This window comes from Aotus nancymaae, unplaced genomic scaffold, assembly GCF_030222135.1.
Source record: "Aotus nancymaae isolate 86718 unplaced genomic scaffold, 86718_ANA_hifiasm-v0.15.2.pri h1tg000053l, whole genome shotgun sequence".
NCBI classification, from domain to species: domain Eukaryota; kingdom Metazoa; phylum Chordata; class Mammalia; order Primates; family Aotidae; genus Aotus; species Aotus nancymaae.
This window is the reverse complement of record NW_026988467.1, coordinates 6,549,896-6,570,026: the sequence shown is the minus strand read 5'-3', so window position 1 is coordinate 6,570,026 and position 20,131 is coordinate 6,549,896. Positions and strand designations below refer to the sequence as shown.

The 20,131-nt window shown below is 55.0% G+C and overlaps 1 protein-coding gene across 2 annotated transcripts in view; it reads right to left on the bottom strand.

Annotated features, from left to right (window-relative positions):
- SPSB1 (splA/ryanodine receptor domain and SOCS box containing 1) overlaps positions 1 to 20,131 on the bottom strand; it is a 75,823-nt gene that overhangs the window by 8,430 nt on the left and 47,262 nt on the right. For both annotated transcript variants that reach the window (XM_064363718.1, XM_012473716.2), the window contains exon 2: positions 3,819 to 4,659. In XM_064363718.1, the coding sequence (XP_064219788.1) occupies positions 3,819 to 4,512 (694 nt within the window). In that variant the 5' untranslated portion in view covers positions 4,513 to 4,659. The remainder of the gene's footprint in view (positions 1 to 3,818; positions 4,660 to 20,131) is intronic.

Sequence of the window (20,131 nt, the reverse complement as noted above, 5' to 3'; positions counted from 1 at the left end):
CCAACCTGGCCCAAACACCCATCACCTCTCACAGGACAAGCCTGGCTCCCCTCGGCCTGGCCTCTCAGAGGCCACTCTTTCCCCTGCTGTCCACTTCTATAGAGCAGCCAGAATGATACTTCTTTTTTTTCAAGACCGGGTGGAGTACAGCAGCACAATCTCGGCTCACTGCAACCTCCACTGCCTGGGTTCAAGCAATTCTCCTGCCTCAGCCTCCCAAGTAGCTGGGATTACAGGCAACCACACCTGGCTAATTTTTGCTTTTCTAGTAGAGACAGGGTTTCACCATGTTGTCCAGGTTGGTTTCTAACTCCTGACCTTTGTGATCTGCCTGCCTCAGCCTCCCAAAGGGCTGGGATTACAGGCGTGAGTAACCACACCTGGCTGCAGAACGACACTTCTGTGACACAAGATGACACTTCTATGACACAAGATGCTGCCTCAATAAGGGCCTGCAGGTGTCAGGTTAATCAGGTTGAGGCTGGTGACTAACACTCACACCACACCCCACCCCTATCCCGCAGCAGGGCTGTGACACTGCCCCACCCCACCCCCACCCCACAGCAGGGCAGTGACACTGCCCCACCCCACCCCCACCCCGCAGCAGAGCTGTGACACTGCCCCACCCTTGGATTTTTTGCTCCGAGAACCAAGAATGACCACATCTATTTTCCAATCTGGATCCTCTAAAGTCCACTGTCCGCGTACCGCAGGGCCCATTCATGTCTGACCAGGATTGAGGAAGATGAGAAGCCAAGGGGCCCCGGCACTGCTGAGTATCTGATTCTGGTGGAGAGGAAAAGGGTCCTTGTCATTGACTAATAGTGCCCTGATGTGACGCTCTGAGTGGCCACCTAGCTTCCAGCTCACAGATAACGGTTCCCAAATACTGATTCCCATTCTCGTATCCCCCACTCACCCAACGCGTTTAGGCTTTTCCAAACAAGGAAAATGATGAAAACATCCAACCTCCTGTCTCATGCAGAGCTAACTAAGCAAGGTACTGCCTATCCACAGGACACGCGTCTGCGCTTCAGGACTGGGTGGGCAGAACCCTCTGATCAAATAAGCCCCAGTGCCCTCCCAGCCGCTCCAGGGCTCTGTACTGGAGCTAGAATACATAACCGTGAAGCTGTGCAAACCCACAGAGCTCATGAGAGTATCAGGGGGCTCGTTCCTGGAGGGGACAGGGCTGGAAATCTCACGGAGCCCCACAGTCCCAGTGGCCAGGCAACCACAGCAGGCTTGGCGGTGCCCTCACCTGTCTGTCTGTGAAGAATGGACGTTAAACTCCCTGGCTCCGTGGTCACCCCTTGGCTGGGAGGAGGGGGGCAGGGCTGATGGCCAGGGATCCCCAAGATCCTAGGTCCTGGCAGGATGTGCCCAGGGCTCCCAATCTGCACCCATCCCCGCTTGAGGCAAATTTGGCTGCGGACTTGGTGACACTTATTTCTGTCGCCCAGGGAAGATAGACACAGAACTCTGCTGGTTCCCTCGTCCAGTTCCGAGGTGACTTCCCTGGGGAGGTTAACTGCTGGATGCAGACCTGGCCACCCACCTCTTCCAGGAGTCCCACGACCTGGGGGCGCCGGACTGCACAGGTGAGGACCAACCAGGCCCGGGAGCCTGTACCACAGATGCCACGTGTGGCTGTCAACTCACTGCCATCAGGATCACAGTCAGAGCAGAGGACCAGGAGGAAGAGGGGTGGTGGAGGCTTCCAAAGAGAAACGTGTAAGCGTTTGCTCATGCCTGACCACCCGACACTTTCTCCAGTATCTTTCAAAGGCTGAGGTAGGGGAGGAGGAGCAGGAGGACCGGGAGAAGCTGCAGGTTTGGAGACTTCAAGAGAGAGTCAGCATCTGCATTCCTGACCTCTGGTGGGGGGCCTCCCCGGCCTCGGCCGCCTCTTGCCTGGCCTGCAGGGTGGAGTTAGAACTCAGGGTGCTGAGCCAAACCTGCCCCTTTAAGACAGTCAGCTCATGGGTGGATGGAGCTTTCCAGCCCACTCGCTTCCCGAGGTGGGACCTGCAGGTGGTAGAAGGGACCCATGCAGGCAAGGGGCTTGAGAGAGGGCCACGCACGCAGTGAGCCGTTCCACAATGCCAGGTCCTCCTGCTATGGTGGGCTCCCACACCAGCACGGTGCCCCTACGCATGGGCTCATTCACACAGTCTGAGAAAGGCCACTCCCCTTCCCAAAGGGACAGGGGGACATCGCTGCTGACTCAGCCTGTTTCTGATTCATGCGCTCCCCCACAACTTCATGACCGAACAAGTCCCTCGGGACTGTATCTCAAAGGAGCCCACTCAGAAGCCTCCAGCAGAAGAGAAAGACTCAGTCTGTGTAATGAGTGAGAGAGACCACTAGCATTCATTTATCCGAGAGGCTCTAGTATCCCCAAGGTTGCAAACCCCAGCTCGATCACATGCTGGCAACTGGGCTAGAATTTGGTCAACTGAGGATCAAACCTGGAGGCACGTAACCCAGAGAAAGAAAGACCACCTACTCATTAATGTATCCATCTATCCACTTATCCATCAATTCATTAGTCTATCTGCTTATCCATATACTCATCCATCCATTCCCTCATCTATCCATCTAGTCATCCACCCACTCATCTAGCACTCATTTATCCATCCACCCATCCACCAATCAAACACTCATCCACCCACCTATCCACCCACCTATCCATCCATCCATCTATCCATCTAAACACTCATCCACCCACCTATCCATTCATCCATACATCCATCCACTCATCCATCAATCAAACACTCATCCACCCACCTATCCGTCCATCCATCCATCCATCCATCCACCCACCCATCCATCAATCACTCATTGACCCACCTATCCACCTATCCATCCATCCATCCACTCATCCATCCATCAATCTAAACACTCATCCACCCACCTATCCATCCATCCACCCACCCATCCATCAATCGCTCATCCACCCACCTATCCACCTATCCATCCATCCATCCACTCATCCATCCATCCACTCATCCATCCATCAATCTAAACACTCATCCATCCACCTATCCATCCATTCATCCATCCATCCATCTAAACACTCATCCACCCACCTATCCATCCATCCCTCCATCCATCCATCCCTCCATCCCTCCATCCAACACTCATCCACCTGCCTATCCATCCATCCGTCTAAACACTCATCCACCCACCTATCCATCCATCCATCCATCCATCTAAACACTCATCCACCCACCTATCCATCCATCCCTCCATCCATCCAACACTCATCCACCCACCTATCCATCCATCTGTCCATCAGTCTAAACACTCATCCACCCACCTATCCATCCATTCATCCACTCATCCATCCATCAATCTAAACACTCATCCACCCACCTATCCATCCATCTATCCATCAAACACTCATCCACCCACCCACCCATCCATCCATCCACTCATCCAGTGTTTATTTATCCATCCACTTACTCATCCACTCATCCATCTATCAGTCCAAACATCCATCCATCAATTCATTATCCACTCATCTATCCATCCAACCAACCAATCGTTCATCCATCCATTCATCATCCATCATCCATCCATCTATCCATCTGTCCGTTCATTCATGAGTCACTATTAGGCAATCTAGCAGACTCTGGCTAGAATTCCTCACTTAACCAGATGCAGGCAAAAGTTGCCTGAGGGTCTGAATACACTGGGATGTCAACTTCAAAACACTTTTGTTTCAATGACTGTATAAACTTTTGCCCTGAGACCAGCCAGAACCACGGGGACAGAGGGAGGGCACTGCCTCTGAGAGCATAGGGGACACTTACGATCAAGTCCGTTCAAGTAGCGCATTCGGATCTCACAGTGGCCCCAGACGGCACTCACTACAGGATACAGTTTTTTGCCCTTCAGTCCCCGAAAAGCCACTCCCATGTACTGTCCATCCACAATGAAGCTCAGTGTCCCGTCGTCCATGTCCAGGGCTACGAGGAAGGAGTCAGGGACAATGAACGTCTCATCTGGTTCCAGAAAGGCCGGGTATGTTTTGCTTGGCTGGTTCTTGCCATCGTGGTAGAGCCGGTTGCGCCCCAAGTCCCAGCCCCAGGATTCGTGGTTATTCCCCACGAGGGTCGTGTACCCGACAGAGTGCAGGGGGGCGTCCGCTGTGGCCACGCCCACCACAGCGTGCGTGCCCCGCTGTCTCATGGCCCACGTGATCTGCCACACGTGCAGCCCGCGGGTATACCCGACCTTGCCCCTGATAGCGTCTGTGCTCTGGGCCACCGGATGCCGGTGAAAGATGAGCTTGTCGTCCTCCTTCACGAAGACGTTGAGCGAACGGTCGTTGTTGTTCCATGAATGCAGCAGCTGAACGTCGTAGGACACGGGGGGCATGTCCAGTAGCAGGTCCAGCCGGGTGGGCTTGCAGTAATCCAGACCCTGGAGCTCCTGCTTCAGGGGCCGGTACGTGGGGTCCCTCATGTCCACAGTCTTGATCCCTCCAGTGACCTTCTGACCCATGTTCGCCCCTGGTTTCACCTTCTCACAGACTCCCAAGGCAAACTCATCAATCTCGCGGTCTCGCCTCCAGTATTCTGATCGGGGCCAGACAGAATTCCTAAGGAGGGCTGCCAGGAGACCTCTGCAAGCTGCGGTGTTTGGTATTGCCTAATGGATAGAAAGACAAACAGCCGGTGAGCAGGCCTGCGGGGTGAAGGGGAGAGTTAACCCGGAGGGCGAGGCGACCACACCCGCACATCCCGGCAGTCTGCGCCCGGGCTCCGTCAGGCCTGACACGGACAGGCTGGAGCCTTGGCATAGAATGAAATCCCCTGTTCCCTGGCTAGGCTGTCACAAAGGAAAGGGGCTGTCCGTCTACCCGGCAGACTGCGTGGAGCGGTGGGTTTGGGGGCTGGGCGTCACCCTCATCTGTGTTAGGTGCAGACGCACGGCTGATGCCCACCAAATACCTCATCAGGGTCCCACAGGGCAGAAGGTCATGGTGCCACAGAACCGGGTCTCAGCCATGACACAATGGGCATTTTCGTGGTCAAAACAGAGGGAGGTAGATGGCCCTTGCCTTGCTGTTCAGAGGGGAAGGGAAGCCCGGGTAGCAGCAGAGGCTGCTGAGGATGCCAATCCCAGATCCTCTTCCCCGTCTCTGGCACAGCGACCTCCAGCAGACGCACCACCAATTCACTCCAGAGAAGAGCCCTCTGGTGCAGATGAACACCTCAACTCAGGGGTCTGTGTGCGCCTGGCAGGAAGGGCCCCAGGAGCCTCCTCCGCCAGCAACATTCTTCTCAAGGGCAGGCCCCGATTCAGACAGCATGGGGGGCTCATCCCCTGACCCCCAGGAGTTCTTATCTGACCGATCACCTCTTTTTCCTGCCCACACCCTTCAACTAGAAGCCAGGGTTTTGCCCTCTGGGGCTCAACAGCACGTCTGGGGAGGAAGCCCGACACTCAGATGCCTTGTTCCCTCTCTGGCTACCATCCCCTGGGTCCTTCAGAGAGGAAGAACAGGGACTCAGGCTGGGAGAGAGATCTCACTGCATCTACCCCATCCTCTCCACTGGCAGCCCAGGAAGAATTCTTTTTCTTTCTTTTTTTTTTTTTTTTTTGAGACAGAGTCTTTCTCTGTCGCCCAGGCTGGAAGTGCAGTGGCATGATCTTGGCTCACTGCAACCTCCATTTCCTGGGTTCAAGTAATTCTCCTGCCTCAGCCTCCCAAGTAGCTAAGATTACAGGTACCCACCACCATGCCTGGCTAATTTTTGTATTTTCAGTAGAGACGTGGTTTTACCACGTTGGCCAGGCTGGTCTTGAACTCCTGACCTCAAGTGACCCACCTGCCTCGGCCTCCCCAAGTGCTGACCAGGAAGAGTTCTGTCCAAGGAGGAGGAGGAGGCGGCAGAAGAGTCGAGCCTTGTTCAAGAGAGAAGTTTCTTTCTGCCATCAAGAACCCCCTTGGCCTCTGGAAGGGACCAGAGAGGCCAGGGAGAGCAGCCTAGTTTAGGGTCAGGCTCCTAGGATCAACCAGGGCAGGGGCAAGGCAGGCCCTGGCTGAAGAAACAGAACTAAAGGAGCCTGTGGGGGTGACTGGGTGGGAGGTCATTGGAGCCTTGGCTGCTGGAAGGGTCACTCTGGGCTGCTTGTTACTAGGGTGCCCGAGTAAAGGGGACAAAGGGAACCCAAAGGAACCAGGGGTGTGGGAGGCTGCAGGCTTCCAGACATAGGGAAACCCAGGGACCTCAGAGCACTGGCCTCCCCTTCAGTGTGGGGCCAGTCAGGGCCAGGCTGTGCAGGGGCTGGCCTAGAGCCCCCTCTCAGCTGGTAAGAGGCCCCATGAGACCCCGTCCGCAGGGCAGCCAGGTGCCCTGGAGGTTTGGTCCCGGCAGAACCTTTCCACGTGGGAATACTTGGTGCCCGACCCCCTTATCTCAGGGGCCAGGTCATGTTTTTCGACCTCCCCTTTCTGATGTCAGAGGGTTCTTTTTTTTTGAGATGGAGTTTTGCTCTTGTTGCCCAGGTTGGAGTGTAATGGTGCTGTCTCGTCTCACTGCAACTTCTGCTTCCTGGGTTCAAGCAATTCTCCTGGCTCAGCCTCCCAAGTAGCTGGGATTACAGGTGCACATCACCACACCCAGCTAATTTTTTGTATTTAGTAGAGGCAGGGTTTCACCATGTTGGCCAGGCTGGTCTTGAACTCCTGACCTCAGAGGATCCATCCACCTTGGCCTCCCAAAGTGCTGGGATTACAGGCATGAGCCACTGTACCTGGCCATAGACAGAGGGTTCTGATCTCAGAGACATGGTCATCTCTTCAGAGACAGGGCAGGTCTCCTTGTGTCCAGTGTGTGCAAAGCCATTACAGAGCTGAGGTGCCCCTCTGCAGCCTGGAGGACCACTCTGGTTCCAGAAGGTTCTGTGAATACTGTGACCTCACATCCACGATCTCTCAGGAAAATCCCATTGTCAAGCTTTCATTCCCACTTCCTCTCCTGGGAGCCACTGAAACCTCTAGGACTCCCTCTATGTGGCTGCAGAGGGCACCCCGTGGCTTTGGGGCCTGCGCCTCAAGCTGCAGGAGGCAGAGGGAGCTGGTCTGGTGTGGCTGGGGTGTGGCCTTCCCTGAATTCCCCTCTTCCCCAACCTCCACTGGAGCATTTTCTGAGCTGTAGGAAGGCTGGCCCGAGGCAGCTCTTGAGGTCAGAGCTGCATGGAGAGGGGGCGCAGAGTACCCCTCCCATCTCTGTCTGGACACCCCCTCCAGCTTGGCGCCCAGGGACCTCTCCGTAGTCTCAATTCTGCAGGGTCCTGTGAGCACAGAGTTCAGCACCCCGAGAGGACAGGGCGGGAGTTACATTCTAAGAGTTCACGGCACGCTTCCGGCAGCGTAGCTCCCCCGAAGCCCCTCTGCTGCTCAACTGTTGCGGCTGGACGAACCTTTCTCCCGGAATCTCATCTGTGGTGGAAGATCCGCCCTCTCTCCACCCGTGGGAGCAGGTCGGAGGAGTGAGGAGGAGGCTGGGGGAGGGAAAGGTGGTGGGGAGGGGTCCCCTAGCAGGGTAATTGAAAATGCTAGGAGGGACCGAAACAGGGAGGTTGAGTGGGGTAGGGCAAGGGGGACACCTCAGAGTGGGAGAAAGGGTGATGCAGGGTGAGACAGGAAGGGAAGGGAGGGAGAGGGAGGGAGCTCTCAGGCTAATAAACCCAGGCCTGAACACACAGAACGCCTGTCTCAGCGAGACTGGAGATCGGCAGGCTTTTTCTGCAATGGGCGAGATAGTAAATGTCTGGCTTTGAGGGCCAGACAGTCTCTGCTGTTGTCGCACAAAAGCAGCCACAGACGGGACATAAATAAACGCGCGTGGCTGAGTTCCAGAAAACTTTATTTATAAAGGACAGGCTGGCCCAAGCTCCACCAGCCCGAGTTAGACCAGGCCGTCCTGCCTCGTCTCCACTTAAGACACAGCCCTGTGGGGCTGCAGCAGGCATTAGCTGGATGGCGGGAGGGAGCTCCCAGCCCTGTCCCAGAAAGAGTCACCAGAAAGGATGGCTTCACCCCAACGTGTGACATCCACTGTCTGTCTGCCCAGGTTGGCTCCACAAGCTCTCCCAGTTCTGAGATGCCAGAACCTCAGGTGGCCCAGCAAGTCCTCAACACTGATGCTGGGCTGAGCTCCCTAACCCTAACCCTAAACCTATCCCTAACCCTAACCACCACCCCTCCGCCTCCACCCACCTTCCCCTGTACCCCAGCCCAGGCCTTGGACCACAATGCTGTGAGACATGGGAGTTGGTGGGAAGGAGGACCTGGGAGGAGGGAGGCTGGGGACAGAGTGTGGGGCGTCTTCCCTGGGCAGGGCAGGCAGGTAAAGGTGCCTCCAGGACTGTGGGGTGACTCCCTCACAAGGGCACCCCAGGGCCTAGGCAGGGAATGTGGGCCACCCACCTGGCCACTTCTGCCATCTGAGTCACCTCCCAGGTGGTCAATCACTGTGGTGACCCTAGGGCTACTCATGACTCATCTGTCACCCGCCCTGTGTCCAGGCTATGGTTAAAGATGACACTGCCTTCCCAACTTCCTGTTGTTCACACCTAGCCACCTCCTCGCGGTGCAAGAACACTGAAGCCATCCATCTGCCTGCCTTCTTCTATTTTAAAATGCGACTGCACAGATCCACCCTTCCTGCGGGTCCCCAGGCGCTGGACAAGCTGCTTCCCCTGGGACTGCAGCCTGATGGGCGCTTCCCCAGTCCTGCTTCCTGGGGCTTCCGAGCTCACACACAGAGACAGCAGCTCCGGCCACGAAGATCCAGCCTGAGCTTCTCCAAGCTTCTGCTCACTCATCTGTCACACACTTACCTAAAACTCAGTGGAGACAGTGTTCTGGGGGGGCTGGCACCACTGCCATTTCCACTTTTGTTTATTTCCCAACCTGTGCTCCATTCATTGAACAAAGATCACTGCTCTCCCGTCTTCCTGGCCACATCTGGCCCTCTAGATGGACGCTGCCTTTGGGCGAAGACCCAAAGGCTTGGAAGGCTGGGCTAGAACAGATCAAGTTTAAGGTTCCTTCTAAACCAGACGTTAGCAAACTCCCTCCATAAGCGGCCAGATAGTAACTGTTTAAGGCTCTCCAGATAATATGTAAATGAATAGGCATAGGTATGTTTCAATAAAACTTTATTTACAAAAACAGACAAACTACGGGTCCTGACCCAGACTCAAACAGGAATGCCCCTGTTCGAATGGTATTAGCAAAACTGCTACTACCATCACCAAAATTCCTGGATATGGCACTCAGGATAGGGGGTGTGTACACCCACAGGTGCCGGGATGGCTCCTGTGAACCCTGGACCACGACAGACATCCCTGGGCCAGGAGGGCGCCCAGCACTGGCTGCCACACTTCAGGCGGGAGCTGAGAGAACAGCACAGTCCCCCTGCCCTGGGTCCACCCCACTTACTGCTGCTCTGAGAAGCAAATGCAGATGCCTAGGCCTTGTGGGGTCCTGCAGTGCCACAGAAGCATTAGGGCCTGGGATTGCTGAGCAACTGGTGACTTTCCAGGAGGTGGGAGGACTCAGCCTTCATCCCTACCCAGGAGGAGCAAAGATGCAAAGGGCGTGACTTGTGCTACCCTGCAGGGCTGGAACGGGAGAGCAGAGGATAGATGTGGCCCTGCCGCCGCGACCACCACCCACCACACACTGTGCATGTGTGCCTGCAGACACACACCCACACACGTGCACACACCCACACACACGTGTGCATACACCCACAAACACGTGCATACACTCACAAATGTACACACCTATACCACACATGCACGCACACCCAAACACACTCGCACACACCCACGCACACACCGCCACCCATGCACACACCCATATACACCCCCACACGTGCATACACCCACACACACGTGTGCATACACCCACAAACACGTGCATACACCCACACAAATGCACACACCTATACCACACAGGCACGCACACCCAAACACACTCGCTCACACCCACACACACCCCCACACGTGCACACACCCACACACACTGTGCACACCCCCATAAACACGTGCATACACCCACACAAATGCACGCACCTATACCCACACATGTCCACACACCCAAACACACTCGCTCACACCCCCCCACATGCACACACCCATACAAACTCATACACACCCCCACACGTGCACACCCCCATACACACACTTGCACACCCCAAACATGCACACCCCCCACGCATGTGCACATCCCCATACACACTCACACACAGCCATACACACGTACACACCCATAAACACTTGCACAACCCACACATGCACACCCACGCGTGTGCACACACCCATACATACATGCACACTTGTGTGTCTGCACACCAAGAGCAAGAGCAGCAGCCCAGACTAATGAGCAGGACAGAGGCGTGACAGTCCAGGCAGCGTCGTCGCCGGCGGCGCCTGCTCTCCATTCCCTTAGTGGAAGTTTTCACCCCCAAAGCCCACTGTCGCATTAGCCAGCGTGTCACCAGGACTGTACCTGCCTCCTCCTCCTCACGGCTGTCTCAGCCAAGCCCCCTAACAAACACGTTCCTGGCCTGTACCTCTTCTGCCCCACAAAACTCTTCTCCCTGTAAATGATGACAGTTCTCACTTCTGCAGTCCTCAGGCTGCCACACAGTCATCACACGCACAGTCCCAGGGCCTGGTGCTTCCTGAAGACCAGGCTGTTACCTTGTCACAGGTACGAATGCCATGAGGTATTTTAACCAGGAGAAAGAACGTGTATGTTTGCATGTATGTGTGGTGTGTACGCATATGTGTAGCTATGTGAGGCATGTATGTATCAGTGCGTGTGGTGTGTCTAGATGTGTATGGTGTGTCTGCATGCATGTCTGTGTGTGCTGTGCATGCATGCATGTGTGTGCATGTATGTACACGTGTCATGTGTCTGCATGTGTGTCTGTGGGTGGAGCATGTCTGCATGTGTGTATGCAGGTGTGTGTGTACAGGAGGTCTCACTGCAGGACCCTCCTTATGGGTGAGCTCACCAGTCATTCTGGGTTGGGAACTCCTAGCAACATTTTTCCATAAATAAAATCAAATTAAAGGTAAGATCACAAGGGTCAAGAGAGAAAAACAGCCATAAAAGGGTAGGCTGGGAGCTCACGAAAGGACCTTCCTCACAACTGTCGTGAGTCAAGGAAGACAACTTATCTGGGTGGAAGAGCTGATGCTGGTGGCGGATCATGTGTGGGTGAGTTCCCTGACACTTGCTCGGGATGTGTCCCGTGGAGAGCTTCCTCCCGAGGAAGGCAGGCAAGCCGCCCACCCACCCACGCTCCTGCATGTCTTTTGTCAGAGATCCGCTGTCAAATCTGAGAGCATCGACGGCGCTGGCGCCAAGGCCTCGGCCTCTCAGGCTGCACCTGCCTCTTGTGTTCCACGTCCCTCGGCCTCTCTTGTTGAGCTCAGCTGGGACAGTCCCCTGACCCCACACTCACCTATCCCCAGTCCTGGCCTGGCACAGCGCTGGCCCCATTGTGCCACAAGCAGGTGGGGGATAAAGGGACAGGACACATCACCAATATCAAAGTCAAGGCTGTGGCGGGAGCACCTGTCTCATGCCCGGGAGGGAGGGCTGGGCTGCGGGAAGCAGAGAGGAGCGCAAGATGCGATGGAGGCAGGAACCACCGCCTGGACCCTCAGAGCCAGACAGCAGCCACGGGCCCTGGAGTCACCCCGGCTTCCCTTGCAGGGGGACACATACCCTGGAGGAGATTCAGCCTTTCCTACAACAGAGCGAAGGCCATTCAAAGCTCTGGAGGAGGGGGAGGGCTGCCTGCATGGACACCAGATGGCGAGAAGCGCTGGGGTTTAACTTCACTCAACTTCTTCCCTCAGCAGAAGGAATCCTCCCCCCACCACTGCCACACACACACACTCTCACAAAATCCTTGAGCGGGTGAAAGGGGATGTCCCTTATACCCTCTGAAGGCAAAACCCCTCAACCCAGTGTTTCCAGAGCAGCCATGGGACGGGGTGGGCTGAGGTTCCAGACACCCACCAGAGCCGCGTGTCCCCGCAGTATTTCCCGGTGGCAGCCTGGGCTCTAAGCCAATGAGCTTCTGAAAGCCCCCTCCTCCCTTGGCCAGCCTCGAACAGCCATTTAAGGTGGTGTGGGTCCAGGGAAGAGGCCAGCTTTGGAGAGGACTTGCTGGGGGCCACAGATCTTAGAAGGAAGGAAGAAAAGAACCTCACAAATCCTCCAGTTTTGTGGGCTCCTCCAGGTAGGGGCAGCCAGGTCTGCAGATACAGAGGGAAATGGATGCTGATCCCCTGGGGTGGAGAGGAGTTGAAAGCATCGCCGAAGCTCATTGTTCGGAAGTCCTAGACCCGGGACAGGTGAAGGGCACCTGTCTTCAGCCTTTGATGATCTAGGGCAGCCATTCTCTCTGTAGGCTGAGGGAGCCTGGAGGGGCAGGAGAGGCAAGGCAGGCCCCCCGTGGTCGTAGAGTACCTTCTGGATACAGACACAGTTTGCTTTCATTACGCAAGGCTCGGAGGACTGTGATGCCAGGCACAGCACTACCGCTGAGACAGGAGCAAGGCAGTGCTGTGGGACGCACAGGGTTAAAAGTTGCCATGGGGTGGCTCACGCCTGTAATCCCAGTACTTTGGGAGGCCAAGGTGGGCAGATCACCTGAGGTCAGCAGTTTGAGACCAGCCTGGCCAACATGGTGTGAAACCCCATTTCTACTAAAAATACAAAAATTAGCTGGGCATGGTGGCACGTGCCTGTAAACCAGCTACTTGGGAGGCTAAGGCAGGAGAATGGCTTGAACCCAGGGGGCGGAGGTTGCAGTGAGCCAAGATCGCGCCACTGCACTCTGGCCTGGGTGACAGAGTGAGATTGCAACACACACACACAAAAGTTGCCGAAACTGCAAAGGATGTGGGGAAAGGCTATTCCTACACGACTGTGGGTGTGTGTTGAAGGGGGACAGACCCCAAACTGGGCCAGCCTTCTAGGTGTGCAGGTGCAACAAGGCAGTCCCTGTCCACATGCAAAACGCCCTAGCCATAGCCCTTCCAGGCTCTTGTCTAGGAAACCCTATAGGCTGCACAGGGCCACGTGGGTGAGGATGTTGGAGGCGGCACGAGTCCCACCCTGTCCAGACCGCGGAACTCCATGCAGCCCTGGAGAGAAGGAGGCAGCCTCTCCAAAGTGCCGACACCACAGAAAACGGACCGCGATGCTGTTATACTTTTAAAAGCAAATCGCTGGACAATATGCAGATCATGATGCCATTTCTGAAAGGATAGAATTTAAAAAGATCCTCCCTGTGCACATTTACCTGTTTGTAGGTACAGAGAAAGGTCTAGAGGCATAAACATCAAACCTTTCACAACGGTTCATCCCGGGAAGAAAGACATTGCTCACTTAAAATGCTTTTTGAGTTGAATTTTTAAAATGCATGTATCACTTTTGAAACTACAATGATTTTTAAGCACACGAAGGAGAGTCAAAGGCTGAGAAACGATGATTTCACACACTATGTTTGCAAGAACAGGTTATCCCCAAAGCGATTCCTGCAGGTGCTGCACCCGTGTTGCTTTATAAAGCAAGCCCAGCGTGATGTGTAAGCGATATTGTCCTAGATGCCTTACCCATGAAGGGACGTGTTAAGGATCTGTAACTGGCAGAAGGGCATTTTAAATGTTTTTTTTCTTTTAAAGAGACAGGGTCTCACTATATTGCCCAGGCTGGTCTCCAACTACTAGGCTCAAGCAATTCTCCTCTCTTGGCCACCCAAAGTGCTCAGATTACAGGCGTGAGCCACCACGCCCAGCGTAGCAGAAGGGTATTCCAATAAAGGATGAGAATCCCCGGGAAGCTCTGGGGCCATCCCGAAGAGGGATATTATTTCTACAGTGATCTATCCCAAGACTTCCAATTACACTGTCTCGAAATTACAGATTTTAATTAGCCCAGTAAAAATGAGGCAGCTGTCTCTCTCTACTGACCCAGAACACAAGAAGAGAACAGCTGGTCCGTCCCCATCCCCAGCCAGGTGGCAGCTGCACAGCGGCTCTGCATGTGGCAAAGGCCAGGTGAGGTGGTCCCGTCGGAAAGAAAACAGCCACCGACAGGCCAACTCCAGGGAAGAGGGGGTTGAGGAGGAATGAGGCTCTCAGAGCCCACCCTGAGGCTGAGTGGGGGAGGCTGAGACAGGGCAGACCTCACGGCACCTGCCTGCAACCCCGCGAGGGCGTTTCAGTCAAAGCCACAACCCTGCAGCCCCCACCTTCCCCCAAAGCGCTGTCAGATCAATTGCCCTGGTGCCTCACTTCCACTAAAAATCACCTGCTTGTGGTGCTGTTTAGGAAGAGGTCTGCTGAAGGAGCGGCTACACCCTTTTTGGGGATGTAGCCAAGGTGACTGAGGACAAGCGGACAGAAAGGGCAGGTAAGGGATGCACAGAGGTGGGTCGGTCACCAGGGAGTGGCAGACACTCACCCACCTCCTACGCCCAGTTCCCCCGCAGTGCGCCTGACTGACCCCAGAACAGTAAAACCATTGTTTTGCCCCAAGATGGGGAAAGAATGAAATTCAGGATGTGGAACAAGGTGACCTATTTATAAAGCCTCCTTTCACCTGAAGATCACATAAGTTCCCTCCCTCTGCCGCCCCATCTCACACATCAGTGGTGGCAGCCCAGGATTTTGCAAGAGAAACACGCCCAGAATGATCTGCTATTTTATCAGAATGCAACCTCTGTAGCCTGGCTCAACTGCCGCTGCCTGCTAATGGGGGTTTGAGCTCCCTGCGGCATGCTGAACATGAGTGGCGGGGACGCTGTTGGTGGTAGAAGGGCTTAGGGCATCCTCTGTGCCAGCCGGGCCATGGAGCCCCTGGCAAAGGGACCACCACCAGTGGGACTTGTGACATGTGGTAACCACCCTCCATCCCCTACCCTGCCAACAGCCAACTTGAGGAGGGACCCCTTAAGCAGGGATATAAAAATAAGCCTGTGCCCCTAGAATCAACAGAAAGAACTGGATCCTTCTGGAAAGTTCTGACAAGGGATTTTGGAGAGAAAATCCCACACGGTCCAGAGCTCTAGCCCCTGACCTCAAAAGACCCAAAATGCACCTGCTGTAAACACCTGTGGAAAGGCCCAGATGACTCACAGCACTTTCAGAAAGGGCTCCAATCAGTGGAGCCACGGCCCTGAGAAACCAGCATGATATTCATACAGAGACTGAAAATTACAATAAATTGGGAAACCAGCATGATATTCATACAGAGACTGAAAATTACAAGACACTGCGGCTGTAGCCTAGTTAGGGTGGTGAGGACAATGGACTGTGCCTGGTGCAGAAGAGAAGCCAGTTCTTGAGGGACCTCAGTGACACACAGCAACCTTTCCGAAAGGTGACCCAGATGGCAGCAGTCGAGCCCTCCCGCGGCAACAGGGATAAGATGTACACTATGGAACCCCGACACCACCCAGCCCGGCGAGGGTGGTCACACACTCGGCCCATCTTGTTCACACAGGAGTGGGGGGCGCCCCAAAGAGTAGAAGCAGGAAGGCAGGTCTGAGAGCAGCCCCATGGTCATCTCCAGAAGAGCCACCAACAGGGCACCCACAGGGACGGGCTCAGAGAACCTAGTGCTCCTCCCCCTCCGACGACCCCCAGCAGCTCCCCTCGAAGGTGGGAGATGGGGGCTTGAGGCAGGGTGGGTCACACCTGTAATCCCAGCACTTTGGGAGGCTGAGGTGGGCAGATCTCTTGAGACCAGGAGTTCAAGACCAGCCTGGATAACATAGGGAAACCTCATCTCTACAAAAAATACAAAAATTAGCTGGTGTAGTAGCACATGCCTATAGTCTCAGCTACTTGGGAGGCTGAGGTGGGAGGATTGCTTGAGCCCAGTTGAGGCTGCAGTGAGCCAAGATTGCACCACTGCACTCCAGCCTGGGCGACGGAGTGAGACTCCATCTCAAAAAAACAAAAACAAAACAAAACAAAACTGCGAATGGGAAGGATCTCTGTACAAGAGGGCAAGGGAAAGGGTTTGCTATGTCAAGTGAAAAAAAGGCACAACTGCATCTACCTTGAGACTAAAACCTGGAAGAAACTGGATCGGCCCACTCAGGACAGAGGCAGAAAGGAGCCCAGAGGAGTGAAAAGGTTGCTGCGTTCAGAGCAATGAGCTTATGAATTCCCTCCCTTTCCAGTTTCTTTACTGTTGTTTTGTTATTGTTGAAAAAACATGAATGGATGAGCCCAAATGTCCATTGATGGATGCATGGATAAAGAAATTGTGGTATACACATTCAGTGGAATATTATTCAGCCGTAAAAAGGAATAAAATGACCAGGCGAGGTGGCTGAAGCCTGTAATCCCAGCACTTTGGGAGGCTGAGGTGGGTGGATCACAAGGTCAGGAGATCAAGACCATCCTGGCCAACATGGTGAAACCCCGTCTCTACTAAAAATACAAAAAAATTAGCCAGGCGTGGTGGCAGGTGCCTGTAGTCCTGGCTATTTGGGAGGCTGAGGCAGGAGAGTCACTTGAACCTGCGAGGTGGAGGTTGCAGTGAGCCGAGATTGTGCCCCTGCACTCCAGCCTGGCAACAGAGCAAGACTCCATCTCAAAAAAAAAAAAAAGGAATAAAGTACTAGTGCCTGCTACGATGTGAATGAATCACTTATATTAAGTGAGGGAAGCCACATATAAAAGGTCACATATTGTATGATTCCCTTTTGATGAAATGACCAGGATCAACAAATCCATAGAAACAGAAAGCCGACTGGTGCTTGCCTGGGGCCGGGAAGCAGGGGGACGGGAAGTGACAGAGGTCTCTTTTAGGGGTGATGAAAATGTTTTGGAACAAGACAGAGGTGGCACATACCATATTGTGAATGGACTAAATGCCACAGAAGTGTACTCTTAAAAAGGTGAATGTTATGTGAATTTCACCTCAATTAAAAAAAAACCCCATAAATGGATGAAAAACGTCCACCACGCCAAGATCCACACGAACAGGGGGCGGGTGTGGAGGGGAGATCAGGGCAGAGAGAAGCACAGAGCTTACAGAGGCCTGGCTGGCTGGACCAGGCTTGCTAGCCAGGGTTACACAAAAGGACACGGTTAACGACGCTCAGATGTGGGGAGTGAAGAGCCTTCGAGAGCAGAATTGTTGCAATCCAGGCCTCTGCCGCCTCCCCTTTCTGTTCTCCAAAGGAAAAAGCGCAGGGCTGTGGTTTGGCAGCCCTTGCCGCCCCGAGACAGCACCTGTGGATCGAGTTTCTCCCAAGGAGTCTGGGATGTGTGCCTGCATCTCCACGCCTGGGCCCAAACTGTGGTCTGGGGAGGGGATGACCCTGCGGGCTGGTGGGGGATGAGGACACTGAAGAACCCATGTCAGGGCGATCGCTACCCTGGGAATGAGGCAGGATGAGGCAGGAGAGGGACGTTTGGATTCCTAGGTGCCTACTTTCCCACTGAGCAAGTCGACACCCTGAGGCAGCTCCAAACTGACCAAGGCCCTACCTTCTGCTATCAGGCCATCACCCAGCCACTGGGATCCTCCCTGCTCTTCCACGGATGACACTGGGGCCTGACTGCCACTGTGAGCTGCACCATGGAGCTTCTGCCCACAGCTAGGGGTGCCCCCTGCTGATGCACAGGGTCTCTGGACTTGTCGCCACATGCAAACCTCTTCGCATGGGTTGCATTTCTGCCTTCTCATATAGAGAGATCATCACTCACAGACCTGGCACAGCCCAGGCGTCTCATGCCGGGTGCTGCCATTGCCCACGGACCCTCTCCTGGCCAGGCGCGCTCACGTGGAACATAGTAAGTGGGCCAACACGACGTGTGAGGCCTGTGCTCTGAGTCGCTTGCTCACCCATCCCACCAGGATCTGCTAAGCCCCTAAGACGGGTTCGAATGAGCTTCTCAAGACCTAGCTTTGTTTCTCAGTCCCCGAGTGCCTCAACAAGGCAGCCGATTCACAAACACAGGCCAAGGGGTCAGTGTTCGGGGAGAACAGGCCTTTCGCTTGCTAGAAAGCATCTTCCCCAAGGGGAAACTGAAGAGAACGAGCCACATGGACAAAATGTCACAGGAAAAAGTGACCCAACCCAATAGATGGTCTGGCAATGTTCAGCTGGTGAACAGTGGGAAAGCACGCAAGTCTAAATAATGTGCCTCAGGGCTGGAATTCATTCCAAAAGTATTAAGCACCTACTGGATACACAGAACAGCCAGGACTTGCTGCCCTCAGGGAGCTTACAGTCTAGTCGGGGGAGGCTGGCCACACCCAATCATTTGAACATTGAGTGCAAGCTTCAGGGGAAGCGGCTGCTGGCAGGGGTTCTGCCTGCATCTCCAAACCCTCTCCCAGTCCCTCCCCCAGTAACCATGCCCTTGGGACAGGGTGGCAGCTGGGGCATGGGTCTGCGGTGTCCAGGTGGGGATGGGTGTGTGCACCCTGCTTCTCTCTTCTGAGGCCAGGGGGCCAGGACTTAACCACTTTGGGAAGTTTCTCAGGAAAGCGACTTGGATCTGGGTTTCGCCTATTCCACTTAACACAGTTTGAGAACAACAGGAGAAAAAGGGGAAGTGGAAAAAAGGGAAATTGGCCCAATATCCATCGAATGGGCTAGTCCAGGACAGCAATCAGGGCCACGGAGGAAGAGACAAGAACGGGGCACTTGCTTGTCCCAGCAGTCAGCCCAGTGTTGGAAACTGAAGCCAGCACTGGCCTTTTGAGCCAGACCAGTCCTGTCCCCTTCCCGCTCTGCCTCCCCCCGCTGTGGCCAGGTACACACTGAGGACTACAAATGCGCATTTCATGTGTTCGCCTTGCCGGGCAGAGCTGCTCTGGGACATCGGACAGGATGTGTTGAGAAAGGTATTTCCTCTGCGAGCCGGACTTTCCATAAAATGAAAACAGCAGCATGTTACCTTTGCAGGCAGAGGGGCCAGCAGGGGACTAGTGCGTCCCACGCCCCTCAGCAGCAAGGAAGGCCGGCCACATCACAGCACAGGGGGTTCAGACCGCAGACCCAGGTGCTGAGGGGACCCCTCCCCAGCCCCACGTCTTCCCGCCAGGCGTGGAGTTTCCACTGCTGGAGGAGGACCAGGGTCCTCTCCAACGAACACACTAACCATTTCTAACGCGGTCCCAAGTTTCCGTTCCCATATCAAAAGCGCCTCTTTTCTGCTGAGGCAGCAAGACCTGCCAACAAAGCAAGCCACTGGGACCCGCGTTTTCACGACACAGCGCCTTGCCTCAGAACGCACTGCTGTGAATCACTGAGGTTTAATTGTATCGGCAGCTGGGCTGGTGGCAGGAATCCGTGTGAAAGTCAGACCGCGGGGCCCAGGCCAGTCCCCATACACCAGTGTCCCTGCCCTGCCCCCGATCCCCTCCTCTGCTGATTGACAGCGCCTCTTCTCTAGGCCCCCAAACGGAAAACCAGACAGGAGTGAGTGCCTGCCCGGGTAGAGTCCGTCTCCTTTTTTGAGAACAGCTCTTGTACAGGCGAGGGAACCCGTCACCCTGTGTGCCCTGTGCCTGGCAACCCTAGCGCGTCCCACAGACCATCACCTGGGAGCTTGCTGGAAATGCAGAGTCTCAGGCTACTGCCCCCAAATGGCACCGGCCCCAGACCCCTGCGTGACCCGCGTGACCAGGTGGGTCAGGGCTGTTGGTGGGGGTCCTCGCGAGGTGGGGGCTGGAGGAAACACACAGGAGAAGGCGTAGGGGCTTCCATCCCTCTCTGAGCCAATCCTGAAACACAACTGAATTCAATCAACCACATCTAGAGGCCGACCTGTGTCACGGAAGGAGTGGGCAGCCTCCTGTCCTGTGCCAGGGCCACCAGAGTAGGGGGCGGGGCTGTTGATCCCCAGCCCAGCCCTTGTAGAAGCCCTCGGGGTCTGGGAAGTCCCTGCTGGGAAGAGGGTAGGGCCACCCTGCTGGAGGCCCCTCCCTTCCTCACAGGCTGCTGGCTCTCCACCCTCCAAGCCCCTGACAGGCCCTCTCAGCTTCTCCAAATGTCCCTTAGACACCAGCGGCCGCACTAGCCCTGCTAGTCCTTAAGAGCCA